Source organism: Aquila chrysaetos, chromosome 16 (genome assembly GCF_900496995.4).
Source record: "Aquila chrysaetos chrysaetos chromosome 16, bAquChr1.4, whole genome shotgun sequence".
In the NCBI taxonomy this organism is placed as follows: Eukaryota; Metazoa; Chordata; class Aves; order Accipitriformes; family Accipitridae; genus Aquila; species Aquila chrysaetos.
The window spans coordinates 26685789-26712488 of NC_044019.1; the positions used below are offsets into that span (position 1 = coordinate 26685789).

The following is a 26700-nucleotide window of genomic DNA, read 5'->3' on the forward strand; positions in this document are numbered from 1 at the left end:
CACATTTTTAATTTTGATTGTTCTTTACTTTAAAAGTGGACACTGATGCTGCTACAAACTACGCTCTTCCTAGGCCAAGGTGATGTTAAGACCATAGAAAACGTCATACTTTGGAAAGAAAGCATCTCTGATGTAGCTGTTAATCAAAACTGACATTCATGTTTTATTTCGACTTTTTTACTTTAATCCCTCTGAAATGTAATACACATTCAGAGAGATGATTCCTTTTTTTTTTTCCCCCCCAAGAAGCATCATCCACAGTTTAAGGTTGTAAATCTGAGCAATTTAGAAAACACAAACGAAAATTAGCCAACAAAAGAAATTCAATTGAGTTAAATAAGAGGCTATTATCATACCTTACATTCTCTTCTGTCACTAGCTGTAGCTCTCAGTGGAGAGCTAGTTGGGTAAGAACTAACCAGAGGGGACAAAACAGCTACTGCTGACATTACACACTATTCCAGACACAGCAAAAAGAATATAAAGTAAATAGCATACAAAGATGTAACTCTAGGATCACGTGTTTCCCCAAAGATATGCTATTCCACACTCATTTTTAATCAAATTGAGCTGCACCGCAAGTAAAAAAATACCAGTTGCCACAAGCACATCAAATTAAGTATAAATATTTCTGAAGACTTCACTAAGACTATAATTTCATCTTTCAAGGTTTTCAGTTCTTCACTTCTTTTTCTGATTTATGGATCAAGTAGACCAGACTCCCCAAAGCTTGTCACCCTGCATCATTATTTATATTTTTACCCATCTAGTATAACTGCCCCAGATTCGAAACGGTAGCACTCTGGATCCACTCATTTGGCACACACATGAAAGTACACACACACACACACACACACACACACACACACACGGCAAAAGGTGGTAGAAAACCCAGGCAATATGAGTTTATTTGATTGTAGTCATTAGTGCTATACATTACAGGTTCAATCCTGCTCCCTTTGATGTTGATGGTAATACTTCCATTGAATTCATGTGCTCTGAAAAATGCCTGAGTTTTGCAAATTTATCATTTTGTCATCTATGCTTCAGGTCAAAATTATAATCCAGTGTTTTAGACTTGGTTTTGAGCCAAATGATTTTTACTAAATGTTCAAAGAACGCATACTTGTCCTTCAGAGAGGTGCCAATCCACTTTACAACCAAGGAGTAAAACAGCTGAGGTTTTCAAAACGGTTTGAGGGATGGAAACATCTTGCAGGTGACTACAGCAATCTCAGCTTCCAGGGTCTCGCTGCAGCAAACAGCAAGGCTCTCCTCTTGCTGGGGGCACGATGCTGCCCACCTGCTTAGAAAGAGTTGGGAAAGTCATTTGCAGAACATCAGAAGCGAAGGAGACTTTCCGGGACTGTTCGTGCTACTGAACTGCAGCTCCTTCAGTGAAATATCCTAAATCCTAATAATTTACATTATCCACTCCACCGCTTTTAAGTGAAGCATGTTTCTTTCTCTCCTCATCCTCACCTTCTCTTAGCCCCTGGTGGAGAACACTGCATGGTGAGAAACGTTAGGTAGTAAGAGGTAAGTTCTTCTGGTCATTGCAGTTGTTCAACCAAATGTATTCAACAGCAATATTCAAGAAGTTCTGAAACAAGACAGATGAGCTTCCCAAAAATGGGACTTGATTTTAAGGCAACAGAAAGGATGAGAGAACATGGAAACAATTTAGGTGGGTGTCAGATGTCAATAGGACTTTGATTTTGAAAGCCTCTCCTTCCGTCCCAAGTTAATGTACCAAGAACTGGGACCTTAAAGAAGGCGAGGATATTACAGGGGAGCCAGGCACCTGATTTACTGAAGAAATGACCCGTAGAACTGCCACTGGCTTAAATTGGAGTCAAGAAGTGCTGAGCATCCCCAAAAATCTGGCCCCAGAGGTTATTTGCACCGCTTTTACTCGGAGGGTGTGTCACAAAGATGCAGCAAGCAGATTTACCACTTTCAGGCAGGTGGAGAAAGAGCAGACAGGGCAGTGGACTGAAACGAGAAATGCAGTGTGTGGCTGGACAGACTCGGTTCTGGGCTCTGGGAGAGCTAGAGAACTGATGGTGGAGACGGTGACAACAAATGTGCCAGATATCATTTGTATTTAGACCAGAGTCCCCAAATAAGCTTCTATCATCACACCTTTTTACTGCACAGAAAAGCGCACAGGGATGTGTGTTGATCTCTGTGGCTACCTCTCTCTGGAGCCTATGCGTTTAGCCAGGAAGCAAATCTGCCTCCATGGAGCTACCCCACCAGCCCAGCCTATCTGATAGTTTGGATCACAATTACTAATGCATCTTTTCTGGCAGAGGGAGACAAAAAAACCCGTAAGACGACGACACCTAAGACATTCCTGAAATAGCTTTTCTGCAGCATATATGATACTGATTTACTGACGCTTATCGGGAATTATGCAAGGTAGTCTGCAAAATTTGATTAGGGCTTTGCCACTAATGAATAACACAGCATAGGGATCATTCCAGTAAACTGTCTGTCCCCCCACGCCAAGCACACCGTCACATCAGCAATCTGCCCCATTACAGCAACCCAACGGCTGCTGACTTCAGTGGGAGCAGAACTGAACCTATAATCACTACGAAACATCTCCCTGTGTTTTTTGTTTTGCAATATTCGTAAAAAGAGAGATGAAAAATAGTAACACCGTGCTTCAAAAGCTACCACCAATATCCAATTCTACAACAAGCTTCTAACAGTATTTATAATGTGCCTTTAAATTGCCTTGCGATACTACACAGAGCAAGCGTCAGTTTGGGGAATGGCGAAAATGTTCCTTTGCGACCTTGTAAATCGAGTTTAAATGCTCTATGTGGCTAAGATGTGCTTTTTCATAGCTCACTAATCCATATCAAACACCAGCACCTATGTTGGTCATTTTCATGCTGATGTGTTACCAAATGTGTACTGTCAGCTGAGGACTCTGGGTTAACAGTGCCTAGCAAAAGAGAAACTGTAGCCGCTGGTTTTAATATCAAAATATTTTCCACCGAAACATTCTCACTTTGAGGACATGAGTGCTTAAAGACATTGTCTATTCACCTTGATGCTGTCCGTCAGGCTTCCTTTGGTGCCTCTCCTTCCACCGGCTCATTTCTGGCACGGCCAAACATGAAGTTTCCCTTGATGAAGAAAGAAACAAAACCAGCCCTCGTTTCCTTCCTTTTTCTTCCCCTGTCCTCAGCCCTGTCGCCTCCCCTCTCCACTTTCTTACCTCTACTGTCCAGGCTGAACTTGGGCTAATTTCCATCAGCTCTGGAAGGTGACTGCGGCCTGTCCCCGCCTGTCCGCTCCCACCAGCGATGCCTCCTCGCCTCAGGACACCCCGGCCGGCCGCCCCCGGCTCCGCACCGGCCTCACCCTCCCTGCCGCCCAGCCTCGCGCCTCTCCCCAGCTCGGCGATGGTCCCCCCGCACAAATCCCCCGCGAGCTTTGCTCCTTCGACCCCCTCCCTCCGCAGGCCCCACACGGCGGGCCTGCATTTTGGGTGGGTGGAAAGGAGGGAGAGCAGCCCCCGCGGCCCTCCGGGTGCTGGAGCTCAGCACCGGCTTCTCCAGCGATGCCTCGGAGGAGCAGCTCACCCATAAGCACTCGTCCGACCGAGGGAGACGGCCCGGGCGCCTCTCAGATCCATCCCGAAGACGCGCGGCTTTGCGCCAGGCCCTGTGGGTGCACGTCCCAAGGGGACAACATGGCGGGCGGCTACGCCACCACAGGAGCTGGGCCGTACCCGGGCCGCTCTCCTCACCGGAGCCCGCGGCACCGCGGGGACCTCATCAACGGGGGGGGGGGGGGGGACACGGGACAACACCTCCTGCCTCGTTAGCAGGACATAATTAGAGGCGGCGGCGAAGGAAAGCAGGTGACAGGCGGGAGAGCCAAGGTGGAAGCACCCAGGGTTGGAAGCCACGGCCAGCTGGACGCCGCTCCCGCCCAACCCCGCCCGTTTGCGCCGGTTTAATCCGCTCGGGGCCGTGTCGCCCCCACCGGAGCGGGGTGTCTGTGTGTGTGTGTGGGGGGGGGGGACGGACCCGCGCCGCGCGGCTTTTCGAAAGATTACGGCGGGCGGCGGCGGCACGCGAGGAATGCGCGCCCCCGCGCAACGGGGGACGCGCCCGTGCGCGTCCCCGGCGAGGGTGGCGGGCCGGGCCGGGCCGGGCCGGCCGCCCTTTTTGTCAGCGGCGGCGGCGGCGGCGCGGGGCGGGATGACATCATGAGAAAGTGCCGGCCGGGAGCGGCGATCCCCGGCAGCGGGCGCCGCGGGGAGGGGAGGGGAAAGGCGGGGAAGGGGAGAGGCGGGCGGGCAGGAAGGAAGCGCCGTCGGAAGCCCCCGGGGGCGATGGAACGGCGGCGGCGGCGGCGGCCTTCCTCCCCCCCCCCCATCCTCCTCCTCTTCCCCGGGAGCGCCCGCCGCGGGCCGGGCGCGTTAGGCAGCGGGGCAGGAGGCGGCACGCCCGTTAAGCACCCCCCCCCCCCCCCCCCGCCCCGGGGGGACGGGCGGGGAACCGCGTAGGCAACCCCGGGGGCTCCGGTCGGTGCCGCTGCTGTGGCGGTGGCGGTTGGGTAGCCCGTTAAGGGGCCCGCTGGGGGAAGCCGGTAACGCGGGGCAGGCCGGAGGGCGGCTCAGGCGGGGACAGGGCAGGTAGCGGGACCTGCCTGCCCCGGGTGCGGGCAGGTGCGGTGAGCAGAGGCGGAGCCCGGAGCCGTCACCGGGACGGGGATTGGGGGGGGGGGGGGGGGGGGGGGGAACGGGACGAACGCCGGCCCCGTCGTCGTCGTCCGTGGTTACCCGAGACCGAGTTCCCCCTTTTGTCTCGGCGTGGACCGGGCGAGCCCCCCGCGCCGAGATCTGCCCGATCCGCCTGGTAACAACCCGGCGCCCCCATTGGCTCACGCTAATGGCCGCTTCCTGCGGCCGCGCCGCCCCGCGCCGCCCCGCCGGGGGCTCCCCCGGGCCCCGGGCCAGCGCCGCTCCCCGCCGCCGGCACCTCCCGCCGGGGAGCCCCGCGCCCCGCCGGGGGGGAGCTTTTATGAATGAAACACCGGCCTCGTTGCTGGAAGAGTAAAGGGGAAGGGGGGGGGGGGGGGGAAACCCTCGCCAAGCCCACCCTAACCGGGACGCACCGGGAGGGCGAGGACGCCGGAGGCGCGGGCGCTGCGCCGGGCTGGGAGAGAGGATCCGTGGTCCTGGGTAGGGCGATGTGGTCAGGAGCAAATGTTTGGAGGCAAAGAAGTGGCATCAAGCCAGGGGGACCGGGACCGGCTCCCCCCCCCCCCCCAGGGCATTGCCTGCACCCCCAAACCAGCTGCTCCCCCAGAAAGGTGGCAGGGAAGTCAATTAAATAGGATCCCCCCAAGTTGTGCGTCACGGGCAGGCCGAATTCCGCTCCGGGAGTGCAGGGTCATGGCGTGTTTCTTCATTAAAAATTAAAACCTCCCCGGCCAACTGAAGTTGTGAAAACAGAAGTGCATGTCCTGCGTATGAAGCACAATAGGCAGGCGGAGGGACGCAGGCAGGGGACAGCTTCCTCGCTGAGAAACCGTCCAGATTCGCCCCACGGGCTGCGGCGCGCAAGGGGAACTGAGATCCCCGGGTCTCCGACATCCTCCTAAGAGACGAAGACAAAATGGAGACAAATGGTCGAGCAAACGGGTAAACTAAGAAAGATGGGCAGATATTTCATGCAAAGAGATTACGTAAACATACAACTGTGCAACAACATGCCCTGTGATCTTTGGCACTGCTTTCCCCGCAGGTCATGCAAGAGAGATGCTGTATGACTCCACGGCATGTCCACCACGGCATGTCCTTCCACGGCCAGGAGACCCTTCCGCTGCCCCGACGCCTGCCGGCGATGCTGCCGCGAGCGCCGTACCACCGGTAGGTATTCCCGCTATCGGTGCCGCACGCAGGTGATGCTAAAGCACCGAGGCTGAGGTTAAATCCGAGCGCTCAGGTTTTGAGGGGTGGGCAGGCAGAAGGCAGCGTGAACCCCAGTTTACGGCCTTCCCGCTCCTCCCAGTTCCACTGTGGTGCAGGACAAGTCGTTTCTCCCATGTGGTGGTACGTTGCCTTCACCGCCGGGATTCTCCAGCAGGCCCCAAGCTCCCCTATCAGCCCCTGGAAAAGCGAGGAGTTTAAAAGAAACTCTTTTTTTTATTAGAAACAAAGCAAAGCAAAGTGTTTTCAGGTACAAGCAGTTCAGCCAGGGAACGGGAGTTATTTACGGTGGGGCCCCGCTGTTGCACGTCACGCGTGGACAGGCTGTCCTGGCGGCGCGGCGTGTCGGATGAGGCCCCGGCAGGCTCCGGTGGCTGCCGGTACCTCCCTCCTTCCCCCCCCCCCCCCCCCCAATTCATCTCCCTGTAGGTGCTGGAGGAAGCTCTGGCCACCATTTTGCTGCTCTGCTGGGATATTTTTTCTGGGTGGCTGTGAGCGGTGGGGGTGGGGTGCCGAGTGCGGCCTGCCCGGCGTGCGCTGCCGCCGACTGCGGCTCGGATTAGCTATCGTCCTGTCCCTTGCCACCTCTGTGCCCCTTTTGGGGGGTAAAAAGTTTAAAGTGAAAGGAAAGAGGTGTAACAAAAAAAAAAAAAAAAAAAAAAGAGGGAGAGAAGAAAAAGCACCGTCTTGACAGAGGTGGGGGAGACCCCAATTCCTTTAAAATTCTGGCGTGCAGCAAAACCATCTAGGCTGGGAAAAAACAGGACTGAGGAAATGGGAGAAAGCTTCTTCCCTTGGGAATCAACTACAAAGACTGGGAGTTGAGGTTGGGAGCGCGCCTTTTGAAACGACAGATATCGCAGGTATGTGTCGGCGACGGCAATAATAATAATTGATAACGAAGAGCGACGCACCGGTACTGCCCTGCTCCCCCTCCTCGGCGCCCCCAGTAAAATAATACCAACCAAGTCTCCTTGTATTTATATCCCTGCGTGTCTGTGTGTGGCCTAGCCCCATTCATCATTTGGCTCCCACTGCAGAACTCGCTCCATTTTTAAAATTATGCATGATACACTGAAGAGACAATTTGGGTTTCCCCCACCTCTCCCTTGCCCTTGAAGAAAGCAAGCCCTTGTCTCATTTGCATTTGCATTAAACCCCTGCTCTCTATAAGCTAAGCAAAGGGGAAGGACTTGAAGCCTATGGGATGGCTTTAGGGCTCTGCCCCTTGCTTTTGGCTCTCTCTCTCTCTCTTTCTCATTCTCTCTCGTGCTTTGATCTCTGCTTAACAACAGTAACGTCACAGGGACTATACAGGAGAGTTTTGTTGGAAGTTAGAAAGTTTTGCAGCCTCCAGAGGGCTGTAGCGGCAGTAGCAGAAGCAGCATCCAAGGGACTCCTGGAAGGGGAAGAGAGGGAGCGAGCGAGCGACTGACTCAGTCCTGCTGCAGAAAAACTGACTCGAGACGACGGAGGCAGACATGGAACATCAGCTGCTGTGCTGCGAGGTGGAGACCATCCGACGAGCCTACCTAGATGCCAACCTCCTCAATGACAGGGTGCTGCAGACAATGCTGAAGGCGGAGGAGACCTGCTCGCCCTCCGTCTCCTACTTCAAGTGCGTGCAGAAAGAAATCTTGCCATATATGAGGAAAATAGTTGCCACTTGGATGTTGGAGGTTTGTATCTTTCGGCGATTTTTGCTTTGCAAGCTTCGGCACCACCGAAATGAATTAAAGCCGCGGAGCTGCTCCCCCAGCTCCTCCTGGCCCCCCCCCCCCCCCCCCCGAAATAAGTTCCCCGGCGCGGCACACGTTGCTCTGCCTTCGGAGACGCCCGCGTGTAACGAGGGGACGCGGCCCCGGTTTTCCGATCCCCGCCGCCGTTATTACCGCTTCTTTATCCCCGCTGCAGCAGTCGGCTCCCACCGCCGAGGGGCGGCGGACGACCGTCCTCGTCTCCCGTTCCCCCCTTCGCCCCCAAGCCCGGTACACGGGGTCGCGGGGTCCCCCGGCATTTTTTTTCCGGCCGTCGGGGCAAGGCGGGACCGGCGGAGGGGAGAGCGGAGAAGAGCCCGTTCGACCGTGTGTTCCCCCCCCCCCCCCCCCCCCCCCCCCCGCCGGGGAGCGGCCCCGGTTGCCGAACCCCCGGCCGCGCTGTGCGGGGCCGCCGGGAAAGCCTGCCAGTTCATTTTTTCTGGGGATTTTATTTTAAATTAATATCCTTGTACACGTATGCAAGTGGTTACCCGTGCCAGTATTATGCGCCATCTTTGTTCTTTTATTTGCAAAGCAAAAGTGTTTATTAATCGGCAGAAAAAATTAAGAAAGTCCCGGGGAGCAAGCCAAGGGTGTGTGTGTGTGTGTGTGTGTGTTGCGGGGGGGAAGCGGGGGAAGGGGGCCGGGGGAGAGAAGGTCGGGGGCCGGGGGACCCCGCTGGGGCTGCGGGCAGGGGGACCGACCGGAGGGGCTCCGGGCTTTCTTGGGGGGAGTTGCAGGGTGAAAGTTTCTTTGTTCAGCGCGAAGAGAGGCTGGAGCTGTGGTCACCCCTCAAAGGCATGCTTGTGCTGCGGCGGCGATCTGCAAGGTCGCCTGGGAAAAGCGAGTTGGAAAGGGCCTCGTCCCCTGGCGAGACACGTCTGGGGGGGCTCCCAGCGGGAGCCCCAGGAGCTGGGCTACATTTTCATGCTTTTTCGGAAGCCCTGGGCGCCCGCGATCTATTTTTAATTAATTTTTGAAAGCGCAGCGCCCTGCCTTGCTCTGGGAAATGTCGCGCCCGGCTGTGCTGCAGGGCGAGAGAGGGAGGCGGTGAATTTTACTTCGGGGGGTCTCCCCGGAGCCCCCCAGCAGGACCATCGGCACGGGGCTCGGTAAAGGACCCCCGCCGCTTCATTTTCAACCTTTTTTGAGAGCTCGAATAATTTTTTAAATATTTTTAAATATTTTTTGAAAAGATGACGTCTGGGGAAATGAGGCTGGACGCCACCTTTGTGTCTCGACCAGAGAGGGGAATCGGCAGCACAACAGCAAATTAGATGAAAAAAAATAAAAGCGAAATAAATAAATCCGAGGGCAAGCCCGGCTCTGCACCCCATTCCCAGACACGGGGGTTCGCATTTTCCTCCGCTTGCCTTTTTTTTTTTTTTTTTTCCTCTTTTTAAAAATTTGTTCTAGGGGTTGGAAAGATGGGGACAGACCTCCTCTTCGACCCCCCCCCCCCCCCTTTTACCATGAATCGCTTGCGGATTTCTATCGCCACATTTCTCCCCACTTTGTCACTCGTGACTTTCTCTTTCATTTTCTTTGATGCCTCTGGTTTTCCCTTATTTATCCGTTTCCCCCAACTGCATTTCCCCCCCCCCCCCCCCCCCCGTCTCCTTCAACCTTGCCCTGCAAAGCCTGGGGGGGTGAGGGGGGGAGGGAAGAGGAGGGCAGCAGGACAAGCCTAGCTTTCGCCTGTATTAAATTATTCTTCAACGATCTCTCTCCTTCTTCCAGGTCTGCGAGGAGCAGAAGTGCGAAGAGGAAGTTTTCCCCTTGGCTATGAATTATTTGGACAGATTTTTGTCGTTTGAACCCCTCAAGAAAAGCCGATTGCAATTGCTCGGAGCTACCTGCATGTTTGTGGCTTCAAAAATGAAGGAAACTATTCCTCTGACCGCAGAAAAACTGTGCATTTATACAGATAACTCCATTAGACCCGACGAATTACTGGTAATTTCACGTTTAATCACCTCAGGAAAAAAAAAAAAACCAAAAAAACCACCCAAAACCCAAACCAAACAAAAAAACCAACCGAAAAACCAAACAAAAAAAGCCCCCAAACCAAAAAAACGCCGATTACAGAGCCCCTCTGCCACCGGGGCAGGCGGGGAGGGGGCTGCCTCCCCTCCAGCGGGGATCGCTCCCCGTGGCCGCAGGAGCTCTAACCAACCCCGCTGGCGGCCCGGGAAGGGAGCGGGGCCGGAGCCGGAGCCGGAGCCGGGGCCGGGGTCGGGGTCGGGGTCGGGGTCGGGGTCGGGGTCGGGGTCGGGACCGATCCCCCCCCCCCCCCCCCCCGGCTCGCCGCTTCCCCGGCCGCGGCCCTCGGGCTGCCCCGGCCGGACCCGCCGCCACCGCGCTGCCTTGGCGCCCCCTGGCGGCCGCGCGGGGGGCTGCGGCCGGCGCTTCCCGGCGGGGGGCGACCCGGCACCCCCCCCCCCCCTTCCCCTTCCCCTTCCCCTTCCTCTTCCTCTTCCCCTTCCCCATCCCGGGGCTCAGCCGCGGCAGGACTTCCGACCTCCCCTCTCCCCTTTTCCCCCTCCGCGCACCCCCAGCCGGGGAAGCGGGTTCGGCCGAGAGCTGACCGGCCCAGCTGCGGATGGTGCTCGTCGGAGCGTGTGTGAGCGGAGCTAACCACGTTTTTCCCTCTTCTCCTTCCTCTTCTCTTCTTCCCCCTTCCCTCCCTCTTGTCTTTGCAGCAAATGGAGCTGCTTCTGGTGAATAAGCTGAAATGGAATCTGGCTGCAATGACCCCCCACGATTTCATTGAACATTTCCTTACTAAAATGCCTCTGGCAGAGGACACCAAGCAGATCATCCGTAAACATGCTCAGACTTTTGTGGCTCTGTGCGCTACAGGTATGAGCCCTGCACGTTAAGCAAAGCGTGTTGCTCCCCTACACGCACCTACCCCCCGGCTTATAAAGCTTCCCGTAGCCGTGGTCTAAAGCGAGCTCACAGAGCTGCGGGGAGGTAGTTTAAGCCCCGATTATTGCCCCTTGTTTGCAGAAGGTGGATTACTTTGCAGAGGTAAGTTTTTTCCTAAGATATTTTGCTTCTGAGTTGAGATCTGTGGTGGTGTCAGGGAGGGAGAAGTACCCCCCCCTCTTTGTAGCTTAGCCGTGGAGTCGCAGCTCGGCGCGGCACGATTTCTTCACCTCCGTACGCCGGGTTTTATGTGGGGGCTGCAAAAGGCTTACTGCCCTGTACGGGGAATCCCTGCCCGCGTGGATTCATTCTTAAGACAGTTTTTAAAGGCGGAGGGAGATTTTGCTTGTGAATAGCTCTGCGTGGGGGTTTTAAAACTTCCCTCTTCAAGTTGCCTCTTCCCCCCTCCTCGGTGGCTGGTGGATTGGAGGAGGGCCACGCGGCACGGAGGCTTTCCTGGCACAGGACCGAGCCGCTGCCATCTGCACCCTTCTGACCACGTGCTGTGCTGAAGCCATGTGCAGGGCCGGCCTCCAAAGACGCCGACTGTTCGCTAGGCCAGGTTTGCAGAGGCCTGATCTTTGGTTTCAAGGGCACCGTGCGTGCGCGCGCGCTGGTTCTTTGAAGTTCCGTGTTTGCACGTGGACCGTGTGTGTGCGCATTTGTACGTGTACCGGCTTCACCCACTGAACCCTAGCAAGCGGGAAGGAAAAAAGTTTTAGAAGCGTCTGTCTGTTCTCGCTGTTCCCACAGGACAGAGTGGAGGAGCAGGGACAAAAGAAATCCTAGAGGGAAGATACTCTGTTTAAACAAAACGTGTTCAGCGCGTTTTCTTTTAGCATGGCGAGACCAATCCAGGAATGGCAAAAGAAGAAGGAAGAAAAAGCGGCCAAAGCAAATGTGCTTTTGCAGTAGCACGTAAAGAGGAATGCCAGACACTCTGTTGACACTGATAAAAACTTAGTGTAAAGGAGATACAGCGCTTTAGTAAACGGTAATATTCAGTAGCAGTTGTGCTAAAAAAAGAGGTCAGGCCTGCATGTGGACTTGAGAAGGAGGTATCCACATTCGAAAACCTTGTTGGGATGTGTGTGGCCAGTGGCACAAATTAATGTTGCGTAGTTTATTTTCCAGAGATGGATTTGGTATAAAAAGATTGAAGAAAGATTGCAGGCACTCGGAAGAAAAATTTTATTTCACAGAATCGGCCCTACTGCGAGGCCTAAAGATGGAACGACCGAGCCATGAAAGAGAAATTTATAAACACTGGCATTGCGCTTCATCTTGGGCCTAACATCAGCATAACGGGCAGTTCATAAGTTAGATTGCCTGGAATAATGCTCGGTGTTCAGAGCGCTACAACCTTCAGCCAGCCTTCAAACTACCTGCAGCAACATTTTGGGAAAATCAGACATAACTCTTCATGCCAGATTCTACCAGATAAGGCTGCTGTGACTTCGAAGGCGAGAGTTGCTAAGTTGGAAGCTTCCTCAGCTGCTAGCTAAAAAGAACAGCTACCCGGCCTCCCCTTTGGATATGGGGATGTTTAACCTAGGTTGTTGTGTTGGCAATGACAGGGATGAAAACAAGAGTAGTTCAAAGGTTGGAGACTTGCTAAGAGTCCAGTACTTTGATCTACTGTCGGTGTTGTTATGTTTCTTTTAGGAAGCACATCCAGAGCCTTTATTTAACACTGCTACACACCACAGCTGGAGAATGGATCAGTAAATGAGAACCATGTTCTGGGAGTTTTACTTAGCTTTTAAAAAAAACAGTGCTGAGCTCACCAGAATTGGGGCCCTCTACAGCTCCCTATTGAAGCTGGGAATATTGCCTGGGGAAAGAGCGCTCAGGAAGGCTGCCACTAGGCTCTGTATTTTTATTGTTATTTTTGGATGTCAGGATTTTCTCTACCTCTTGCTTTCCTCATGACTCCTTTGTTGGCTAGTGAAGATCACATGTGGCTTAAGTAGCATCTGGACTTTGCTTTGCTGTTGCTGGGTTGTGTTGTATTTCCCCTTGCCAAAATGAACCTAGATGGACTGCAAATGCGTTGTGCTGCTTGGATGCTGTGGGGCCCAATCCAAAGTCCACTGGAAATACTGACACTTGCTTAAGTGGCCTCGGGGGCAAGTGCAGTATATCCTTTGCTTGAAGTACAGCCTGCGTCCTCTCCCGTAAAGGAGGGTCTCCTAAGAAGAGACGGCAAAATAGGCCTTGCTTAGAAAATAAAATCTCCGCCAGTTGGCTTAACAAGGTGAAGGCTGTAGAAGTGTTTGTAGATGAGTGCGTATGTGTTTGCTCCAGAAAGAGAAGGTTACGCTGCAAGGTGAAGTTGAGGGGAATTCCTTCTAAGCTCCCTCTTCAGTTGCCTGGCTAGTAGAAGTGGATTTGTTTGATTTGGTTTAGTTTCGAAAAATCCATTTTCACCAAAGGACGTCTTTGTGCTGTGGTAGGTTCAGGAGAAAAAGCAAAAAAAAAAAAAAAAAAAAGATTACCAGGGGTTGTTTGAAGTTAACACATAATTGAGCTTAATGAATGGGGCTTTGGCATGGCCGAGCAAGGCAGGGAGAGCTCAAAAGGAAGCAGGCCTCTTTTGGCCCAAGTTAAGACCAGTGTTGAGGGAGAACTGCAGCTCTATACAAGCATAACAATGAATAGCAACAAATATTGGAGCTTCAGCATTTCATTATGTTCCTCTGGTTATCAAAACATACCAGGCTCCTTTTATATTATTATTATTGCTATTATTATTGTTGTTGCTTTCCTCCTCTCGGATGGAGAAAGAAAGATCCCCCCTTTGAAACAAGCATGTTACAATTCTCCTATTCTCTGGCCTTTATAAAATTGGAAGTCTCAAGGTATGTGACCAGTTGGAACCTGTTGCATCTTGCAGCAAGTGATTTATGTTCGCAGTTTTGATTTGCCTCAATGAAAAGATTTTCATTCATAGCCCCCAGCTCTCCAGACGGATGGAATTGCTGCTCCATTTAAAAAGGAAAAGGGGTGACTCGCCTTGTTAGGAATTTTTTTTAAAGCGCTGCAGCGCCTATATGCCTGCTTTGTCCTCCCTTCAGGGTGGCTGGCATTCTTCTCTCTCCTCCCCCTCCTCTCTCTCTCTCTCTCTCTCTTTTTAACAACGCTGAAGTTGTTTATTCTTTTTGGATGAAGTCTCAGATAGGCTACTGGGGATGTGTGCTTCAATTGATGGGGCCCCCTACCCCATTGTGGCTGTGTCAGGTCTAATTCATCTCACCGAAGCCCCCTTGTTCCTGAGCGCTCAATAGCGCAAGATGAGGCGATGGAGGCTGACAATGATGCCACACTCTTCACTTGGGGGCATCCAATTACAGGCGAGAGGGGCCCCCTGATTAATATGCTGAAATTAGTGGCCTCTGCCACAAATAATTCCTTGTTGAGTTGCAACAAAAAGGCAGTCCATGCTGCTTGTCTGGAGTGGTTATAGGGACAGACACAAACTGGTCATTTAAACTTCATTATCACTTTTCCACCTTGGAAAGAATGAGGGTGCGACTATGAATTCATGTTCTTGTTTACTGCTCCATTTAAAAGAAGAACGCAAATATTAATCCCAAACGTGATCCTGTCAGGACAGGCTCATTAAACTGAAACATTTTGGTCATGTTCTGTTTGTGGAGCTCGGTAAATAGTGTCGCGAACGCGCTGCCACCGTACCCCCTGTGAGCAACCCCATCTTGGTGGAATTCACGCTTGCCTACTGAAATCCCTCATTTCTGAAGTCTACCTGCAACGGTGCGTCAGTATTTCAGTTAGGGGACTGGCTTTGGAATGCGTATAGTGTCAATAAGCAGCCTGGACTACTGTGACTTTGGGGAATGACAGAAGCTTGCTAGAAGGTGGGTGTACTTGAATCTGCCTGGGAATGGGGCAGATTCCGAAAAGGGGCTAAACTAAATTTATTTGAAGCATGGTAACATAACGGAGGTGACTTTAGATCAAGCTTGCCTTTTCGCTGGCAGCGCATCACAAAAGTTTGGCCACAATTCATCGTATCGGTTTAATTTTGAAGGTCCGTAGAATGCTGGGCGAAATGCCCCTTTGAAGGTGGGTATTGGTCAGGGCTACAATGGAGCGTCAGAGGTATATGAATAGATTCAGAGAGAGGACTTTCTTTCATAGAGTCCCGAAGTCTTTAGTTTCACTGCTAAAACATTTACACAAAAGTTATTTTATCATAATAAAGGAGATGCATGATTTAATACTTAAACTGTTCCACTGAGCCCTCTAAGCTGTCCATTCCTTTGATTTCATTCAAGGGTTTGACAGATGGTTTATATTTTTTCAACCCAGAGGAAGTTGTATTCTGATAAAAGCTGAAGGAATGTATCTCAGGTTCTTGTGTATTATGTGGCATTTCCCTTTCTTCCTCACAAAATTGGACGTTTACTTGTGCCACTTACTTCCTTTGTTTCCGATTTTCCTCCAAGGTGTACGCTGCCACGGATCAAACGCATTCCTGTTCAGCAGAAAGAGTCTTAGCATTAAAATGTGGATTATTCTTATTAAAAAACCCAACAAAACAAAACAAAAACCAAACCAAAAACATGCTAAATGGCAGAGATAGCCCCTTAAGGAATCATGGGAGTGGCTTTGTGGAGAGACCTACAGCAATGCAGTCTGGAAGGGGGCCCAGCCTCTTGTCAGCATGGTGTCACATCAGAATGTAACTGATTGTCCGCCAATTCTTGGGACCCCCGTCACTTAGTTATGCCACATTTACATTAAATCCCTGTTGCCAGGATGGATGGCAGCCACTGACAAGAGACTAGGTTGAGACAAAGCATTTTTAAGATGAAACCTTAATTTAAATATGGATTATCTGCCTCCTGACAGGGTTAAGCAGTCTTTCTCTTTCTTTCTTTTTGTTGATGTTGTTGTTCATTAAAGCTATATTCCTTTGAATGTCAGTGCAAAGGTTTCTGCTTTAAGGGGCCCGAGGACTCCTTGTTAGAGTGCACCTAGGATCTGATCATGCGAAACACTTAAGAATGCGAACAGGTTTTCTCAGATGTATAGTGCCATTGACCCCAGTGGCATTATTCACATGAGCAAAGTATTTTAACGTTTGAAGAGCGGGGGCCCTGCTTATGATAAAAATACCTCAAAGTGATGAATGGCCTCCCAGGCTTAGTGCTAGGAAGGGCTACTTGCTGAAGTACAGTTGCTCATGTGGATAAGTGTTTACAGGTTTGGACCTGTAGTAGTTTAGAGCAGGAGGCACCTTTCTGCTCACAATTTTCCCTACCTTTTCGGATGCAATGGTTGGCAGCTGAAGCCATGCTGGTAGAAGAGTGTATGTGTATGGGCAGGCTTCTCCTAAAGCAATCATTTCAGTCTTTTTTTTTTTTTTTTCTCTCTCTTCTTTCTTCATACAGATATTAAATTTATTTCAAACCCACCTTCCATGATCGCAGCTGGCAGTGTGGTAGCAGCTGTGCAAGGCCTGCATCTGGGGAACACTAACACTTTCCTCTCCTATCAATGCCTCACACATTTCCTATCACAAGTTATCAAATGTGATCCGGTAAGTGACTCTTTCTCTCGGTTGATCTCCTGCCTTAGAGTTTTAAGAATGAATGCCTGCATACTGCATAGTAGCTAATCTGACAGTAAATCTTGATAAAAGTCAAAACCTCAGAGTGGGGTTTTTGAACGTGTTCTCTTGTGTCCGTCCTAGTTATTTAGCTGTCATTATATCCATTAATAATCTGTGATTACGCTGCTGCAGTTCACCGATAGGAATGCCACATCCAGCTCTAATGTTTGTAAGAGAGGCGTATCTGACAAAGCAAAGGAAACCCTGCATCGATTTAGGACATTGCAGAGGCTGTGTTTCGTTGTAGGTAATTAAACCAGGAGTCTGTGTAAAACAAAACTTTGAAAATAAGACGAGGAAATAGTTACTGAGACCTCGTGGTATCTCTGACCTTATCTTTGACCATTCTTGAGGCCTTTTATTGTGCCAAGTGGTGTGAAAAAGCCCTTCTTAAAAGAGTTCTAATGATCTAATTTGGTTTATTACGTGCTAGACCTGCACAGTAGCTGGTATTGAATTCCTTTTCGGAACAAATGCTTGTCCCACGACTTTCTGACAAGGTAGATGGTCCTCACAGGACTCTCATTTTGCCCTGCAGCTTCCAGGAGATGCACATCAGTAACTAGTGAGCAATAAACCTTTCATGAGTGAATGGGCCAGGAAGGGAGCCTACAAGGAAGACCTAAAGTCAATGATCCATGTCATAATGGTGTGTGAAGTTGGGGCAGAGTTGAGCTTTGTTTTGTAACAATGTGGAAGACCAATAAATAGATGCTTTAAAAAGGTTCTTGTGAGGTCTCCAAGCGCTGGACAATGAGTCAAATAAAGACAACTCTGTGGTTAGCGGCAGAATCTTTGAGATGCTGTTAAATTATTTTACATGTTAATAATTTAAATACACAGAGAACTGTACTAGTCCAGACGCTGCAAAACTAGGTTTGTATAATTGGGCTTTGTTGACAGGAGTGAGTGATTTCTGGAAAGATGAATGCATCATAATTAATTATTCACAAAAAGAGTATTTTACTTTTGATAGACTATGTGAAACAATTGCTGACAAATATGATACATACCCCAGCTTACTATTTTGATCACCTTAACAATGCCTCAGTATTGAGCGTGTTATTTTTGCCATTTATATTACTGCAGCTAAAGTAATACGGATCCAGTGCTGAAATGTTAAATACTGTAAGAATTTCAAATGCTGAAATAAAATGCCGCTCAGTTTGGTATGTACGTGTAATGCTTTTAGCCAGTTTGTGAACAATGTAGATATTTCAGTGTATGGTTGGCCACTATCCAGTGCGAGATCTTTGAAGCAGGTACTGAGGAAAAATACTAGGCTCGCTATCTATTCTGACAGTATCTGATTCAAACAACATTATTTAATCATTCCCGATACAGAGCATTGGAAGTAGATTCTCTCACATCTTGGAGAACAACAGCATGTCCTTACGTGACTTGACTTAGTTGATGACAGAGCTCTTTTAAAAGAAAAGAAAGCAGTTCTAGCAAGAAGGAGAATTCTTGCTTATTTCTTTTTTATTGTCCAGAGTCATTGCAAGGCCACATTTTGTATGACCTGCACTCAAAGTTAACAGCTTTAAAAGGAAGGAACTTCCCTCCGGCTTTCATTGCTAAATATATTTATGTGTTAGAGCAGCTAGAGTTACAAGTAAGGTTTTGGTATAGGTTGCTACAGAAAATAAGCATCATAAATTTATACGTGTGTATATATATATACACACACACACACACTGTTGTGTTTGTAATTGAATAAGGAAACAGCCTCTTTCACTACTATTGCTTTGAGTAGAGAAGACTGCTTGGTTTCACGCATAGCATGATTCCCCTGCATAGAGAACTTCCCGTAAGATGTGCCTATGTAATCCGTGGTATCGAATGCTATTCCCAATATCTTATTTCACTAGCAAGTATATGAAGTTTGTTACTCCACAGCGATGGTTCCCCTTGTCAGACCACACAAATGAATACGCTTTATATTGGATTGTCTTGAAATATTAAGAGCATGCATTATAACATGGCTAACATTCTCCCTGATTATCTATTAGCTAGAGCAGCTGGTCTGTTGGATTTCAGGTTATATAATTACACTTTTTTACCTTTAGTCTCAAAGAAAGCTGAATCTAAAGTAAAATGAGTATCACCTGATTGGAATTCCTTTATGGTTCATGTTTACGTTGGTAGGAGTCCAATTTCCCATTTTGCCTTTGATCAGGGGTAATTAGAAGTCAGATAATCACAATTAGAAGTCTTGGGCTGTCTTCCATCATTCTATTCTTGACCCCATCATCCAAACAGATTGAATTTTACCTGACATTCATTTCCAGGCCAGAAATTTGCTAAACTAGATTAGATTGGGTTTCCATGCTGTCTGTTAGTACATTGGAATTCGTCTCCCGCCTGCCTCTACTCAGAGGCACCTTGAAACATGTGCTTGTTATCCAGAACGGGTCAGGCTGTAACAAAGGATTTCCAAGCAGTTTCTTTTTTGTTGTTGTTTGTTTCCTTTAGTATCTGACCCTGGAGTCTGATCATGTCTACTGTGTGTGTTAAAGGTATTTGACCACATCAGTTAAGCTAGCAAGTCTTTATTTTTTTTTTTTTCACTGAGGAGCTTAATTAATCCAGGAAGGGTTTGTGACCTTGAACAAACTGTGGGCATTGAAAATTTGGGTAGTGAAGCAGAAAAGTTGTTGGGAGAAGTTATCAGAGTAATGCACAAGTTTTGTATTTGTACGTTTCAGTGTTCAGAAGTACTGAGAATGAAAAAAGCTTTGGTGAGGTTGTTCACAGTGAATTTTATATTTTGCAGTTATTTTTCTAGCTCTAATACATTCCTGCAGACAAAACTATTAATCTAATAGTCATCTAAATAAGAAATGAACAAAAATGCCTAAAACATTAAAAAAATATTGTTCATTCAGCTACAGCTTAAGACATAGTCTGTTCATAATAAATGGTAAAGATTATGTTTTTAAAAAATACAGTTACAACATGCTGTACTCTGAGAATCTCACAGGAAAAAAAATTCTGTGGTCAAAAATTACCTTTAAATTACATAGTCCTATGTAATTATTCATGACTGGACTCCAGAGGGAAAAGAAAAGGTATTTGTAGAAATTCTTTTGAATGGTTTTAGTTTTCAGAGCTCAAACACGCTATATGCAAATGGTTAGGATTAAAAAAAAAAAAAGGCACAAAAAACCCACCAAAACACATCCCCCCCCCCCCCCCCCCCCCCCCAAAAAAAAAGAAAAAAGCCAGCAGGTTTCATTTTGCTCTGAAAATAAATTGGCTTTCCGTTTGGAACACTGAACATGCTACCTTGTTAAAACAGAATTATCCTCAAAAGTGCCTGGATTTGTAAAACCAAAAATACTTAAACCTGTATTCATGTACTACTCTTTAATACATCTAATTCCAAGTGTGACTGAGGTGCATGGTACAGGACACGCCAGTAGAAGCCTTACAGTCAGGCTTGATCCGTCATATCTTTGAGAAGGGGTGAAAGGACTTCATAGAGATCTTATTGTGAAGGCCAGAGGTATGTAGGAGCCAAAGGCATGATGACTTTAGGATATGAGGCGTTTCTTTTTGTCATTTAAAACGCTGTGTGTCTCTGTCAAGAGGAAATATTACACTAGGGTTTAAACCAGAAAAGGTCATAGGTTATGTGTTTTCAGTGAGCTGTAACTGATGGTCTGATCTGCTTAGAGGTAGGATTAACCTCCCTCTCTCTCAGAAAGGACTTGCAGAGAATTGTTTGCTTGGGTTTCTAATCTTATTTTACCCCAAACGCCATGTGCCCTTATTGGTGGCAGAGGAGATTCTTGTGGTAGTGGAATCAGTGAAAAGCTGGTAGATCACACAAGAAGCCTCTGAATGAAGGCAGAATTGAAACTGGGAAATAAAGAAAACAGCAGGCAGGTCACCCTCTCAGGAAAACAACATTCATTCTCAGTCATGCACATCCTAACACTTTTGACGGCAATTTATCATGGAAGACTGGGTTCACCGCAAGGGCTAACACATGTCATAGGTTAAATCAGAAGAGGCAATACTGAAAGGAAACTTCAAAGTCCTTAATACAGAGTTAAATATGTTGGGGAAAAGCTTACGATGTTTGTTATAAAGCTATGAGTAAACAGCACACTGGAGGAATTTTGGCAAAATGTCGTGTGATTGTTTTGCCTATTTAAGGCACCATTTCTGTGTCACTGCAATGGACGTACATGGCTCTGAAGAACACGACCATAACTTGCAGAAAGTTGGACAGGTTGAACAGGCCTTCTACAGTTCTAATTGCTGTAGATTGATAAGTAGAATTGGATATATCTACTCATGGTATGGTTTAATGCCTGGGGGAAGTCCCCACAGGAGACGTGATCCTGCTTGGTGCTTTATGCTTTTAATTTACGCCAACGTCTGTGCAAGCGGCGAGGCCCTTGCACCTTCCTGAACGCTCAGGAGGATCGTGTGCGCATTCAGCTCTGAGAAAATGCTTTTGAAGCAAGGGAAAGAGAACTCACCCTGACTGTGATTTCAAGGTGAACGTGGTAGCAAACTGAAAGCTTGGCAGCACTTCATAATGCGTGGTTACGAAGGTGTTTAGTGGTGCTTCTGACAGATCTCTCCATTTTGGGGTCATGCAGTCTGGTACATTTTTCTGTTCAGATGCTTTCTGAGTATAGAAATCAGTTAGCTAACTTGAGCTGCCCACTGCTGGACATAGCAGCAGTTGGCAGGCAACTTTGGGCACGTATATCTAAATATATTTATGACACTTCTATCTAAGAACTTCATATTACCAGAACTCAGCCTGGGAAAAATCACTGTTTATGACCGTCATTTCTAGTAGGCTGTTCTGCCGAAGTGTTTCTGTGGTACAAGTAGAAATCGTGGACCAGCTCTGCCTCCAGCCCAGTTTCATGTCTTTGCACCTCCACTCATTTAATTTTGATTGATTCACACTGCTGTCCAGTCAGACTGTTCCTATTTTTTCAAAAGGTATAAAGGACAGTGAGGTAGAAGATAGTATGAATGGACTTTTACAGAACTGCTGAAGTGTTTAACAGCACAGGCAGAAAAGTAGTAGTGCAAGCTACAACATCTTACTGTGTCAAGGTGCTGCCCGGCTTAGTTACTACATGTGTCACTGTAGCGGAGCGTCCGTCACGTTCAGTTGTAGACCTACGGGCTGAGGCTAAGAACAAAACAGCAGTCGTGGTTTGACCAGAGGACCACGTATGGAGATGCTCACCTAGGCCGTTAATTAGAAGATGGCAAGAGTTAGTTGCTGAAGTCTGGATCCAGGCTAGCATCCTGCAGAAAACGGGGTAGCTCATCCAATCCTTTCACTGTCCGGTGTTTCTCTTGCTCTTCCCACACTCCTTTCAGTCTGCTGCCCTCCCAGATAACTTGATTGTATTTCTCTTGCTTTTTCAAGAAATGGTATTTGGTCTGTGATCTTACTATTTTTCTAAAGGACTCTGGGTCTTTTTCTCCTTCCATTTAATCTTCTCTAGGATTGTTTACGAGCCTGCCAAGAACAGATTGAATCCCTCCTTGAATCCAGTCTACGTCAGGCACAGCAGCACAACGTATCTTCAGAAACAAAGACTGTAGAGGATGAAGCAGACCTTTCCTGCACACCCACTGATGTGCGAGATGTGAACATTTAAGAGGACTTCTTCTAATGGGTTTGCTTGGCGAGAAAAGCAGACAAAGAAAGGGCATCTGAGAAGGAATCAGCATCAGGATCTCCCCCCCAGAAACCCTTTTCTACAGGACATTTTTATACCAGAAGGGAAAACCAGTCTTGTTATATTTTTTCTTGCTCTGTCTCCCTTCCATCTGTGACTTCAAACAAACAAATAAACAAAAAATACCCCAAAAACTGTCTTAAAAAAAGAAAAAAATAGTATTTGCATTACCCCCAGGGGTTTGTGCTACAAAAATAGAGGATTTTATACAATAATAATCAACTAGTTTTTATATTAAAGTGTTCTTGTCTGTATGTTGTAAAAATAGGCATTAACACACAAAATGTCTCCAGGGGAGGTATTAGATTTGATTTCTTACATATAAAACAAACCAACCAACCATTTTTAAAGTAGAAGAGGGTTTTTTTTTTTTAGATAGTAAATGAAATATTCTTTTTTTTTTCTTTAAAAAGCATAGCTTTAACGCAGTTCTAGGCTTTTCTGTATCTTGCTTGCTTATGCATTTAGTCACTTTATAATTCATCTGTAAATGTTTATTTTATTTCCTTAGGTTTTTTTTATCCTCTTCACCTTATAAATGGTTAACATAACCCATAAGTTAGTGTATGTTAGTATGCAGCATTATTATATGTTAATCTTTTTTTGTGCCTGTGGATTGCCTGTGCATAAGGCATTTGTAGGGTTCCAGCTTAGCATTGTTGGGGAAGGCCAATGTACTACTCATACGATACTCTATTATAAAGAGAAACCGAAATAGTGACATAATATATTATATTTTTGTAATCTTCATATTTTTGTAGTTACCTGTGTAAAAATGCTGGTCTGACCCCACAGATATTCAGCCTAATTATGGTCAGGTTCAATCCACAGTTCAGTCTTTTTTTTTTTTTTGTTTGTTTGTAATATTCTAAAACCATTCCATTCAAAGCACTTTCAGTCCATTAGATATAGGAAATACATTCTTTTATTGTGTGGGAATTTTTTTTTAATGGAATGGTTTGGAAATATATAAGTGCTTGTTCGCAAACTTGGAATTGCAAAGCAAGTGCATTTAACTATGGTGTTAGAGGAGAGGTGATTTTTTTTTTCCGAAGGTTGTGTTCCAGTGAGAGAAATTGCATTCACAAATTGCCAGGATATCTTCCTATCCTTTTCTATAGAAAAGTTGAAGTTTAGAATCCTTTGGTGCCAACTCATCTTTATAAATTAGGGGCCTTAAAGGTTCACATATAGGACACATAGTTTAAGGATTGTCGCTAGATGTTTTACAACTGAAGGTTTTTAAACACTAAAATATATAATTTATAGTTAAGGCTAAAAAGAATATTTATTGCAGAGGATGTTCGTAAGGCCAGTATGATTTGTAAAATAATGCAATCGCCCCTTTTTAAAAAAATCTTTCTACCCTTGATGTTGCAGTTTTAACACAGCTTATTAAAGAAAAAAGGACACGCTTCAGAGAACAAACCCAAAACAAAGCAGTCTATTTGGCCCCTTCCTATACATTTTCAAAAGCAGTCTAACCATGGAAAAAACGCCATAGTTAATAGATATGAAAATTGGAGTACTTGAAAGAAGTTCTTATTCCAGTATATGCCCCATTTTTTTATTTAGCTACAAATAGAAAATTTGCACATCTTGGCTATGTATCTTTTTATTATTATTTTAGAAAGTAGCTGAAGGGACGTGGACATAGCTGTTGAAGTTGATGCTCGAGGAGAATGTGATGGTGAAATGTATGTGAGAAAACTGCCGCTAAGGTGTTGATTGTAAAAAAACAAAACAACAAAAAAACAACAAAAAAAAGAAAAAAGAAAAAAAATTAAAAATTAAAAAAAAAAAAGAAAAAGAAAAGAAAAGGAGTGGATGCTCCATTTTTATTGAGCTGCTATGGATAAATTCCCAGCATGGTTTGAAAAAAAAAATTAACATTGCTTTTCTGTATCTTTGTCATTGTGTTTTGCTGCTATTTTGTGGATCAGTTTTTTTTTTTTGTTATACAATGTCATATACTGCCATGTTATAGGTTTTAATTTTCTCATAGAAAATTATATTATTGACATCATTTTTTTGTAGATTTTTTATGTGATCAATTTTTACTTAATGTGATTACTGCTCTATTCCAAAAAGGTTCCTGTTTCACAATACCTCATACTTCAGTTAACCGTGTCTAGACCAGGTTTTAATGTTCGTACACAGTGCCTCATAGTTCTACTGCAAACGGAAATGCATCGAACGTTATTCTGAATGGGTCTCGCGATTTGCAACTAGGTTGCATTAATTTAAAAACAGCAGACATTTCAGAAGATCAAGTAATGTCAGTTTTTTTTGTTGTTATGCATTCTATAAAGCTGGATTCTTTGTCTGATCTGGGGTTTATTATCATAGTAGTTTTAAGCTGTGTTATTAGCCACATTGATATATGAAAGGTGCATTATAATATAACTCTTGTATGCCACCTGATGTGGTTTCCCATCAGTTGGGACACATCATTTGGTATTATAGGTTATCTTCTGGAACTCTAAGTATTTTGTGTGTTTAATCTGTTATGATATACTAGTTTTTTGTTGGTTTTTTTTTTTTTTTAATTATAGCATAATGCTAATTTAAAAAGCCTGTAAATCTCATAAATAAGCCAGCTAACAGAGTTGTATGCTGAAGAATAATCTAGCTGTTGCCTGTATGCTGCTAAACCAAAACAGAATTAGAACTCATTTTGAGGCAAATGCAGTTAAGATCCTACATAGTGCATAAATAAAGCATTGCAATGCTACTAGCAGTCGCAGGACCCAGGAGGACTGGATACATTCTGTCCAAATTTCAGGAACATTTCTTACTGCTTACCTCATAAAACACTTCTGTTTGTGGCATCTCTGTGTCTCTGAACCAAACATGATTATTGAGTTAGTGCTTGTTGGTTATATTATGTGTTACACTGAGTGGCAGTGTGTACTGCAAATTTCTTTAAAATATTGTATGTACTAAAAGGCCAAATCCAGATAAGTGGGTTCATGTGCCAACAGAGATGCTTTATTTGTCACATTATTATAACAATCTGTAGTAAGCAAGCAATTCAGATTTGTACATTTTTATATTGTACTTATTGGCATCACTGGTCTGAAATGCACATTTTCACCAACAGACCTGTAACAGACAAGTTTCCAGCAAAAAAAACTAAAGTCTAGAAATAAAATTGGTAAAACCCAATGTCTGCTTGTTGTCGTCTTTTTTTTTTTTTTTTAATTGCCTTCATGAAATGCTGAATGGTATTAACTACCTGATGCAGTGAGTAAACCACATGACATTTTCTGGTTTTGACTCCGTGCTTTAATAGTTGCAATGCTGAAGACCCTTTGTCGTTATTTTAGGAAACCGTAGGCGTTTTTAGCAATGGGTAGGCGACTGCCTGTGACAGTAATGTGTATTTTTAAAGAAGCAAAATATTTTTTTTTCTGAAGACTTTCTTTTAAAACATCTAAGGTAATTACTCAGAGTAAAATACCATTTGGTGGTTCTTGTCAATAAAAGGTAAAATAAAGTAGGTGTTGGATGGTACAGAATGCTTGTTTGTATTTATTTATCAGTGTAAGGTTTTGTGTCCTAGCATACCTTTAAAGAAGATAGTTTGTTTTAAAAGCAGTAAGGTTAACCTGCCGCCTTTTCCATCCCTTCCCCTCATACACAGCTTTTGCCTCTTACTATTGTATCACTAAGATAATAAGGAATAAACCTGAAAAATGTAAAAGCCTACTAAAAATACGTAAAAAGGAACTGAACCTACAAGGACAGAAATTATATATGATTTTCAAGTAAAATGAGAAAAAATTATAACCTGTGTCCCAATTCACATTCCAAAGTATCTCTGAAAACTGGGGATGCACATTATCAATTATTGTGAGAGCCAAACACAGCAGAAACAGCTTATTCTTTGTAGAGGTGGTCAAGCTTCTAACCTATGTATTTAACTATTTACCCTATAAAAATATTTCTGCTGTAAAAAAAACCAACAGTCTACATAAAACATCAAGGGCTTGTCTCTCCTGTCGCAAATTAGAAATCTAGTATCTGCCTCCTGAGTTTCCCATTGATTGAACTTCACATTACAATTGATTCTATGCAGTAAGTACAGCAAAGGAAATGAAAATGAAACTCCTGAGATAACACCTAACATGCTAATCATAGTCTAGTGCAAAATAAGTTTGTCTCAGTGCAGTTACAAATAGATGGGAAACCATCTGCAGCAGAAGAATCCCACTTGAGCTCGTATTAGCCTAGTTTCCCAGTCATTTCAGACAGAAACCTGAACCATGTGGCCTACTGTAAAATCATAGACCAGGTAGGTAAAGTAATACCAGTACATAGCATAATCTGTAATTTTTTCCATTCAAAATGGGTAGCTCCTCAATATGGTTAAGTTACACTGGTAGGCCACCGGGGAAGATTTGTATAGCAGTGAAAGAAGATCTGAACTATATTCACAGTGACTTTAAATACAGATTAAACCCAAGTTTAAATTGGACTCAGTCAAAAATGACTCATTTTTTCCACATGCATCTTTTATCAGTTTTTTGCAAAATTTCAGCATACTTTAAAGAAAAAATAGGAAAAAAACCCAAAGGCTCACATTTGTATCACTGATGGCTAACCCCTCTGATTTTAAATGTTTGAAAATTGAGTGAAGACATACTTACAAAATCTTGATTTGGGACAAAAACCTTTTTGCCG

At 46.1% G+C, this 26700-nt stretch overlaps 2 protein-coding genes and 1 long non-coding RNA gene across 8 annotated transcripts in view; 1 reads left to right on the top strand and 2 right to left on the bottom strand.

Moving 5' to 3' along the window:
* Positions 1 to 890: 890 nt before the first annotated feature.
* LOC115351930 lies at positions 891 to 3795 on the bottom strand. The gene is made up of 3 exons (XR_003926953.2): positions 3603 to 3795; positions 3064 to 3143; positions 891 to 1303 (listed from the first exon to the last, which is right to left on the bottom strand). It is a non-coding gene; the product is annotated as an uncharacterized LOC115351930 (long non-coding RNA).
* A 1331-nt stretch (positions 3796 to 5126) lies between these two features.
* On the top strand, positions 5127 to 25182 carry CCND1 (cyclin D1). Of its 2 annotated transcripts, XM_030038184.2 has the most exons (7): positions 5127 to 5674; positions 5778 to 5902; positions 7258 to 7641; positions 9460 to 9675; positions 10422 to 10581; positions 16068 to 16216; positions 21778 to 25182. In XM_030038184.2, exons 3-7 carry the CDS (start codon positions 7444 to 7446, stop codon positions 21931 to 21933), a joined length of 879 nt encoding a protein of 292 aa, XP_029894044.1. In that variant the 5' UTR covers positions 5127 to 5674; positions 5778 to 5902; positions 7258 to 7443; the 3' UTR covers positions 21934 to 25182. The 2 variants fall into 2 exon arrangements, with proteins under 2 accessions (XP_029894044.1, XP_040984961.1); XM_041129027.1 differs by lacking the exons at positions 5127 to 5674; positions 5778 to 5902 and having other exon boundaries at positions 7008 to 7641.
* Positions 11828 to 26700, bottom strand: part of LTO1 (LTO1 maturation factor of ABCE1) — a 32332-nt gene continuing 17459 nt past the window's right edge. For 2 of the 5 annotated variants that reach the window (XR_005934085.1, XM_041129028.1), the window contains one exon: positions 20187 to 21956. Coding sequence is in view for 2 of the 5 variants with exons in the window: in XM_041129028.1 (XP_040984962.1) it covers positions 21945 to 21956 (12 nt within the window). In the remaining 3 variants the exon portion in view is untranslated. Of the gene's footprint in view, positions 15149 to 20186; positions 21957 to 26700 lie in introns of those variants that run through there. The other 3 variants (XM_030038189.2, XR_005934084.1, XR_003926819.2) reach the window with 3 other exon arrangements.

What these genes read in the sequence shown, in the direction of transcription:
- CCND1 (XM_030038184.2), top strand. Translation starts at nt 7,444, where the DNA reads ATGGAACATCAGCTGCTGTGCTGCGAGGTGGAGACCATCCGACGAGCC. An exon ending in TTGCCACTTGGATGTTGGAG is followed by an intron (nt 7,642 to 9,459) that starts GTTTGTATCTTT and finishes TCCTTCTTCCAG; the next exon opens with GTCTGCGAGGAGCAGAAGTG. An exon ending in TTAGACCCGACGAATTACTG is followed by an intron (nt 9,676 to 10,421) that starts GTAATTTCACGT and finishes TTGTCTTTGCAG; the next exon opens with CAAATGGAGCTGCTTCTGGT.